Source organism: Pteropus alecto, unplaced genomic scaffold (genome assembly GCF_000325575.1).
Source record: "Pteropus alecto unplaced genomic scaffold, ASM32557v1 scaffold433, whole genome shotgun sequence".
Lineage (NCBI taxonomy): Eukaryota > Metazoa > Chordata > Mammalia > Chiroptera > Pteropodidae > Pteropus > Pteropus alecto.
In genome coordinates this window covers 1,543,490-1,552,501 of record NW_006433953.1, presented here as the reverse complement: position 1 = coordinate 1,552,501, position 9,012 = coordinate 1,543,490, and the positions used below count along the sequence as shown (strand labels likewise).

Sequence of the window (9,012 nt, the reverse complement as noted above, 5' to 3'; positions counted from 1 at the left end):
AATGCTCAGAACTAACAAGCCAGCAGGGGCTACACTGGAGGAGAGGAATGGGAAGCAGGGTAGACATTGTCAAGAGGGGGTTAATCTAAAATACTGAAGTGAATACCAACTGCCCAGGGCTTCAAGTCCAAACCACTGCCTAATTCATGTTCAACAACTTCCATAACCTGACCCATATTACCTGTGAATGTGCATTACCCTCAGCTCCCTAACCTACACACTCCACTCTGGTTAGGTGTGTCTCTTCACTAGACCTCACACGTGCTGTATCATTCCCTGCCCACCCCGCCACCGAATGTGCCCTTTCAAATTCAAGTCCTACTTCTTCCATGAGGCCCTGGCTGAAGCACTGCCAAAAATGTGCAATGTCACATGCTTGATACACACAAGTCTGTGGTCACATCCTAGTCTTGCCATTTATTAACTGGGTTTCTTAGCCTGTTTCCCCATCTGTACTGTGGGATCATAATACTACTTCACAGGGTTACTTGGATGATCAATGAAATGATGTAGATCAGGCAGTAGCCACAGAGCCTGGCATTTAGCAGAGGTCTCAGAATGAAAGCTTACATTATTGGTATCATAACTCCAACTCAACTCACCTCTCCCAGTAAGCCTACAAGCTCCTCAAGGGCAAAGACAGTGACAAGTACATCCATGTTCCCCACAACAGCTAGCCCAGTGCTCTGCTCACATGCTGCACCTTAGATCTAGACTATGGTCTTCTCCTTCTCTCTAGGGTGGGACTTCCAGGAAGGGAAATGCCGAACCCGATCCTCCGGTAAGGCTCTTCCAGATTCAAGGAAATGACAAATCAAACACTAAAGCAGTGGAGGTTCCAGCCTTCACCTCCTCCTTAAACTCCAATGATGTCTTTCTGCTGCAGACCCAAACAGAGCACTACCTGTGGTATGGCAAGGTAGGATGGTTAGGCCTTGTGCCCACCCTCTTGTCAGCAAGGGTAAAAGAACTAAAGGGTAGGCTGGAGCAGTCCACAAAAAGAGGAGCCTTTTTCCTAAAAGATCTTCAAAAGGACCGCCCACATTTCCCATGATTTAGGCCTCCAATTATAAAGTCAATGACAGCACTGCTCACACCCAGGAGACACTCCATAAACTTCATAAATAAATGGATGGAGGCTGAATAAGTCGATCTTTCCACACCAGTTTGGTGGATTGTAATAGGACAGGCATTACCACTGAACAAGAACACTAAAAATGTGATTTTGTCAATTCAGATTGCATCTGAATTAAAAAGTACCGAAATTGTTTTACAAAAGAGAATTGAACAGGAAAAGGTGCTCAACATCATTAGTCATTAGGGAAATGCAAATGAGAACCTAATGAGATACCACTACACACCTATTAAGTGCAGATGAGGATGCAGGGCAACAGGAACTCTCACATATTGCTGGTGGGAATACAAATACGGCCTTTGAAAATCAATTGGACAGTTTCTTATAAAACATACACTTACCGTATGATCCAGCAATCCCACCCCTGGGTATTTACCCATGTGAAATAAACTATCTTCACACAAAAACATGCACATGAATGTTTATAGCACCTTTATTCATAAGCACCGACTGGAAGCAACTCAGCTGGAGAATGGATAAACGAGCAGTGGTACATCCATACCATGGAATACCACTCAGCAACACAAAGGACAAGCTGTTGATACAAAAAGGGTGACTCTCCAGTGCATTACACTAAGTGAAAGAAGCAGACTCAAAGGCTACATAGTGTATGATTCCATTTATGACCTTCTGGAAAAGGCAAAACTATCATGATGCAGAAGAGGGTAGTAGTTGCCAGAGATTAAGGATTCAGAAGGGTTTGACCTCAAAGGGTCAAGGTAATGTTCTGATTCTTTGTTGTGGAAGTGGTAATATGATTCTATGCATTTGTCAAGACTCATAGAAATATATGCCCAAAAGAGTGAATAATCCTGTATTTAATTGTAAAAATAAGTTTAAATTTTTTCTTAAAAAAAAAAAAAAAATCAAAAGTAGCTGCTAAAATTCCAACTGAAGCAAAAATAAAAGTGACTCCTGTTAACATCCATTGTGCATTTCAGAGTCTAGTCCTGTTCTTTGCCACCCGTGTTTTCCTCCCCTCACCCCTTCCCAGCACAAACACACGCCTATCTCTCCCTGTCCTGAGGTACCATGGCTGGGAAGCTGATCCTGGCTACACTGAGTTATTGGTCTCAAGGTTTTTTTCCACATCAATGTGTTCATGTGTGACTAACATGTGTTCTCCTCACCCTACCTGCAGGGGTCTAGTGGGGATGAACGGGCAATGGCTAAGGAGCTGGCCAGGCTTCTCTGCAATGGCACCGAGGATGCTGTGGCTGAGGGCCAGGAGCCAGCAGAGTTCTGGGACTTACTGGGAGGGAAAACTCCCTATGCCAATGACAAAAGGTATGGGACTAACAGCATCCCCTCCTTTTGGCTCCCCCTGCCTCACAGGTTTGTGAACTGCACATGATTTCTAAGCAGCTCAGTTCCTCTAAATGTATTGCAGGCTACAGCAGGAAATCTTAGATGTTCAGTCCCGTCTCTTTGAATGTTCCAATAAGACTGGCCAATTCATTGTCACTGAGATCACAGATTTCACCCAGGATGACCTGAACCCAGGTGATGTGATGCTCCTGGATACCTGGGACCAGGTAAGACATAGCCAGAGTGCTTGGAATAAATGACAAAGATCCTCATAGTTTCAGTTATTTTTGTGTAGTACCTCCCCCGCCAGGATTAACCCATGGTAGCCCTGGACCATCCCCAAGTCAATCAAGCAATTGTCCATGGTGACCAAGGAAAGAGCCTGTTTTTTGCCAGGATTAGAGAGAAGAGATTGTTGTTTAAAACTCATCTTCCTGGGAATTTTCCCACCTTGCTCCAGGAAAATCAGGCCATCCTATCACCATGTACTTCTTTCCCTTGGGATCAATAGCGGCAGGCTCCACACTGAGAGATATGGGTCTTTTAGGGAATGAAGGGGTGAGAAAGGGGTATCATCAAAGCAGCTCCTCTGTGATATCCCATTTTCTTCAATTTGGCTCAGAAAAAATACTCAGCACCTCCTCTGTTCTAGTCGCCGTGCTAGGTGTGGTGTCACCTAGGTGAAAAGGCCCATCCTGCTCTCAGACTTTACAGGCTAATGGGAGGTAGGGTGGGGACAAGACATAGAAACATCATTTTACTATGATGGAGATATATATGTGGTGCCATGGGAGCACAATTAGGGGCACTCACATGGTTTAGGGGCTCAGAGACAACTTCCTGGAGGAGATGGCTCCCAGACTAAATCTCAAAGGATAAGTAGGCATTAATCAGGTAAAGAGGGCATTCCAGGCAAAGGAAATAGCACAAGTAAAAGGCAAGGCATGAAAGAGTTGAGTATACAGGGAACTATAAATAATATTATCAGAACATAAAATAGAGAGTTAAAGAACATCGTAGAGATGGAGCAGAAGTGGTGGATATGGACCTTACCTACCACGTCAAGTTTGAAATTTATCCTGGAGAGCTACTAAAATTTAAATAGGTGAGTGACAAGGTCAGACTGTGCTTTAGATCAGGGTCCATAGTGGTCCGTGGCCTATTAGGAACCGGGCTGCACGGCAGGAAGAGAGCAGTGGGTGAGTGAGTAAAGCTTCATCTGTATTTGTAGCCACTCCTCAGTGTTCGCATCACCGCCTCAGCTCCACCTCAAATCATCGGGCATTGGATTTTCATAGGAACACCAGTCCCTGGAGCCAAAAAGGTTGGCGACCATTGCTTTAGATAGAGCACTCTAGCAAGTGTAGGAGAGGAGGGATGCAGGTGAGAACAAAAGAAGACTATACTGGGAGGCCGCTCAGTAGGCTATTGTTAATAGTCCAGTAGGCCCACAAAGGAAGTGGACTAGAGATAGAGGGACGGAGTAGGGATGGAGAGATGGTGACAGATTTGTCAAAATGCATAGGAGGTAAACTGGCTGGCCTTGGTGACATCACTGGACATGAGGGGCATCTAGGATGACTCCCAGGTTACTGCCTTAGGAACCATGGGGTGGATGCCATTCATCAAGAATGGAGACAGACACAAGTTTAGAAAAGAAGAGCTACATTTTGGGGGTGTTAGATTTGAGGTACTTAAAGACAGCTAAGAGGAGGTGTTTTACATGAAGTTGGATTCAGGAAGCTGAAGTTCAGAGAGCTCAGGACTGGAGGTGTAGATATGGGAGAAACACATGGCAATTAAAATCACAAATCAAGATGATATTGAGTAAAGCTTTTTTTTGCTGAGGCTGTGAATTGCTGAGGGGGAAAATCGGGCAGTGCTTATGACCTACCGCTTAGTCCCTGGTATGAGAGAATTAACAAACATTCAATCTCTACCACAACAGGTGTTCTTGTGGATTGGGGCTGAGGCCAATGTCACAGAGAAGGAAAGTGCTCTAGCTACCGCCCAGGAGTACCTGCACACTCATCCGAGTGGCCGAGACGCTGACACACCGATCCTGATTATTAAACAGGGGTTCGAGCCTCCCACCTTCACAGGCTGGTTCTTGGCCTGGGACTCTCGCATTTGGAGCGTAAGAACAGTGGGGATGGGGCAGACATTCTTACTGCCAGGGACATCAGCATTAATAGCTCAGTGGGAAGGAGGGGTACTCGAGGGCTAAGTAAACCCAGGACCACATGCCCCGCAGTCCTCTCCCCTCCCTGCTTACTTTTCTTCTCTTTCCCACCCACCACAGCATGAAGTCAGGTTAAAGAATTCACAGCTTGTCTCAGGAATAAGCAGCATGGAGAAGTAATAATGTTTAGAAAGTATATCCACACACATCATCTTTTTGAGCTTTACAACCATTCTGATAGCTAGGGTAAACTTTGTTTCCCATGTTATAAAGGAGGAAGCTTAGAAGGGAAATTATTTGTCTAAAGTCACAATTAACCACTAGGAGAAGCTAGGTTTTCCAACTCCCAGTCAATTTGCTCTGTCTTAAGTCTTGTATAGAAGATTGAGGGACTGCCAGCAAAGAATGCAGATCATGTTTACATATCTTCCAATCCTGCATGGGCCCAGAAGGGGGGATTTTCATTTTTGCTCATTCTCGAAATATCTTCTGAGTCCCTGGCTTTTTTGCTTCTCTCGAGGGCACAGACAAGGCCTGAGATGGCCCTCTGCTATGTGCAGCACCTCATCCTGTGTTTTTTCTCTCTTCTTTTCAGGCAGGGAAATCATATGAACAGTTAAAAGAAGAGCTGGGAGACGCTGCTGCAATCACGAGAATCACTGCTGTGCGTTTCTTGGAGGAGAAGTAACACAGTCGACCAGAGCCAGAGAGAAACAGCAAATGTTACAGATGCCACATGGGCAAAACCCCATCATGTCCTTCTTATTCTAGTGGTCTTTTCTGATATGAGGATTGTTTTAATCAGTAGAAAAGCAAGTCTGAGTCAAGTTCCTTATTTTACTGCCTTCCAAAATTTAGAAGGAACTTGCTGTCTTAAAAAAAAACTAACAAAAACAAAAAGTAATTTTATTATTCAACTCTGTCACTCAGGGTGGATTAAATTTACTGGCAGCATTTTTCAAAAATAATAAGCTTCTAACCTAAATGATATGTTTATCAGTTTCCGATAGTAGAGTCCACAGAAACTCAGGCCATTACCCCTATTTTAATGGCTAAAAGAAGTGGAGCCTCTGGCCAAGAATCCAAAAGCAAGTTAAAATCAGGATGAGCACATGGCACCAGGTGGTCCAAACCATCAGGCAATTTTGTCCTTTGTGCTGTACAAACTCAAGATTCCAAAGCTAATGGTGATGTAGCATCTTTAGAATGTATTTAGGAAAAGTATGACTTCAATTTGAAGTCATTTAAGGGCTGGAAATGTAGAGCCTAAATAAAAGTGCCAAGAGAAGGGATGTGATCACAATATTTAAATGAGATTTAAGGACAGCATTTATGCCAAACCAGCTACACAGGATTTACCTTAGACTTACTAGATCAGCTTTCCCAAGAAGGCCTCCAAAAGCTGAATATTTTAGATTCTGACATGCAGCCAGGTTTGGGGACCACTGTTCTTAAAGGGTGAAGGGTATAAACCAAAATGTTAAATATTATACACACAGAACTTCAATTGCACAAACACGAACAGTCTTTTATCCTGCATCTGTGTTGTCATCTTACCTAGGACATGAGGAACACAACCCTCTCCCTGAATTCTGAGCCAAAATATTACCCTATAGAAGTTCTGTTGAAAAACCAGAATCAAGAGCTGCCTGAGGATGTGGACCCTGCCAAAAAAGAGGTGAGTAGCTGGAGGAACTGTCTGATGTAAGTGGAGCTCTCCATGAGTAAAGCACCCATCTCAGTATATGGCCTAGGACAGTTCCGGAACATTGTTAAGCACTCAACAGATGTTTGAGCTACCCAGTAGCTCAAGCTAAAAACTCAAGGCTCCTTTCTTGATTCTTTCTTCTCACCTCCCACATCAATCTATCAGCTAGCTTCTGTCCAATTCTCTCCATCTCTCTGCTGCCAGTCTGGTCCAACCATCGTGGACTACTGCAATAGTCCTTCAACTGGTTTCCACCTCTGTTCCCTACGACCTGTTCCCCACATAACAACAAATGGGCTTTTAAAACAGATGACACTTCTATTTAAAACACCTTGAATGGCTTCCCACTGCACTTGGTGAAGAATCCAAAGTCCTTTCCACAGCCTGCAAGGCCCTATCCAATCTGACCCCTACCTCTCTGTCTGATTTCATCTCACATACCACTACCCTCTTTGCGTAGCCCCCTTCAGCCAGTGGCTGCTTTTCTGTTCCTCGAACATGCTCAGTTCAGCCTTTGAGCCTTTACACTTGCTATTGCTCCTGCCTGAAAAATCATTCTCCCAGATCATTACAGAGCCAATTCCTTCTCATTATTTAGGTCTCAGCTCCAATGTCACCTCTCCAGGAAGGCCTTCCCTGATGGCCCTAACACTGCTTCCTGCACCCCCTCCAGTCCCCTTATACTTGTTTATTGTCTAGTTCCCCCTCTAGTAATATACCCTTAAGAGCAAGGACCTTGTCTGTCTTGTTCATCATATTCTCAGCTTTTCAGCACCTAAAACAGTGCCTGGCAGATAGTAGGCACTTCTTAAGTTTTGGTTGAATGAATCAACATATTCATGTTGAATGAATGAATTTATTTTCGCCCTGAAGGATCTGATTTGGGAAGGGGTCTCTGGATTTTCCAATGTCTTATCTAACCAACTCTTAAGTATCTGAACTACAACTTTCTTGAAAATGGAGGCCATATCTCAATCATTTTACTTGGAAAGAAAATATTCATTAAGTATCAATAAATAAATGTTAGGAAAATTTTATGCTCTCAAGATCCATCTGATTTTGTATTTGAAAATGTCTGGATTAAAATGGCAGAAAAGGGCATAAAGCAAGGAACCATCATTTGATTTAGTTCTCAATTTAGCCAAACCTGTCTAGAATTCATATGTAATATATAGCCTATTTCTTGTCCTTTTGGCAAGAAACTAGTGCCAGATGGAACTGTGAGAGCAGTGAATCCTCTCAGTTCTTCCATGGGCCAAGATGGGACTCTACAACCTGAAGAATTCTCCAGTGAATAACTTAAGTCTATTACAGACTTTCTGAAAATTCATTCTACTTCCCTTTCAAGGACCTACTTCTCTTGGCCCCATTCTCCCAAACTCTGTTGGCATTGGTAGATGCCATGTCTTCCTTCTAACTGGAAATTGTGTTTTCTCTCTCAGAATTACCTCACTGAACAGGACTTTATTTCTGTGTTTGGCATCACAAGAGGGCAATTTGCTGCTCTGCCTGGCTGGAAACAGCTCCAAATGAAGAAAGAAAAGGGACTCTTTTAAGGCAAGAAAGTATATACGCCTATTGAAAGACCACAGAAGAGAGCAGACAGTGCCAATATCAAGAATTTATCAATTGTTGCCTAACATCCAGCTACTTAATTTAGATTAAAAAGGGTCTGCAAATCACAGCATGTTCTCCATTTTTCTCATCCTTGAATTCCTCAGTTGTTATATACCTAAAATATTAACTACCCACTTTTTGATTCTTGTGGCCTTCTAGCTAAAGCCTCAGCAGAAAGTACTAAAACTACATGAATCTGGAGAAGTCAAAAATAAGAGAACGAAAAAACCCACTCAGTTTAAAATGTTTAATATTAAGGCAAGGACCTAAGTTTGTTTTAAATTTTAAAATCAGTATATCCAAAACCTATTTAACCCACAAATCACTGAATTTAATCACATGTATACCCCAAAGCCAAAATCCAAATGCCCAGATCTGTATGTGCCTAGCTTTTTAACTTTTCAAATAAAGATACCTGTATGAGCAAATGAGAGTTCTTTTCAGTATTGTGGGTTTGCTTGTTATAGTAATTATTTGATGTTATATTGGGAGAAATATCCCAGTACCAGGGAAGTAAAGAGACACTGCTGAGCGAGCTCTCTGGATAACTGAAGCACTGTAATTCCTGTTTCTGGCACAAGAATGCCAAAATCTGCCTTACAGCTGTCCAGGAAACCTCAATCCACACCCATCCACACCCCATTATCCAAAAGAGAAATAGGGCCATGTGTTATTAATTTCAGTAATGAGGCCAGACCAGTGTGTATACCACTGCAGAGAGCCTTCAGAGCATACTACAGACATCAACAAATGAACCACATTTTCCAGACAACTCTGTTTGAGTCAACAATTCCAAAGAAATCCACGTGGCAGGAGTGATATAACTGGGAAGTTCCAGGGTGGAAGCATAGTCCAAAGCATCACAAAGCAAAAACAAAACAAGAGAGTTCCATGTCATAGGAGAAAAACGATAGAATGAGTTAGAATTATTAAGGACACCATAATAAATCTATGTTGAAAGGAGAAGCAGCACAACTGTTGATGCCTGTTCTCTCAGACTCTGTCAGTCACTTCAATTAGGCCCACCTGTTGTTTTCTAAAATGTGTCACAAGAAATACACA

At 42.9% G+C, this 9,012-nt stretch overlaps 1 protein-coding gene across 2 annotated transcripts in view; it reads left to right on the top strand.

Moving 5' to 3' along the window:
* Positions 1-8,378, top strand: part of AVIL (advillin) — an 18,059-nt gene extending 9,681 nt beyond the window's left edge. For both annotated transcript variants that reach the window (XM_025044705.1, XM_006908976.3), the window contains 7 exons: positions 740-919; positions 2,277-2,422; positions 2,526-2,670; positions 4,392-4,580; positions 5,221-5,289; positions 6,187-6,303; positions 7,776-8,378. In XM_025044705.1, coding sequence (XP_024900473.1) covers positions 740-919; positions 2,277-2,422; positions 2,526-2,670; positions 4,392-4,580; positions 5,221-5,289; positions 6,187-6,303; positions 7,776-7,889 — 960 coding nt within the window. In that variant the 3' untranslated portion in view covers positions 7,890-8,378. The remainder of the gene's footprint in view (positions 1-739; positions 920-2,276; positions 2,423-2,525; positions 2,671-4,391; positions 4,581-5,220; positions 5,290-6,186; positions 6,304-7,775) is intronic.
* Positions 8,379-9,012: the final 634 nt, after the last annotated feature.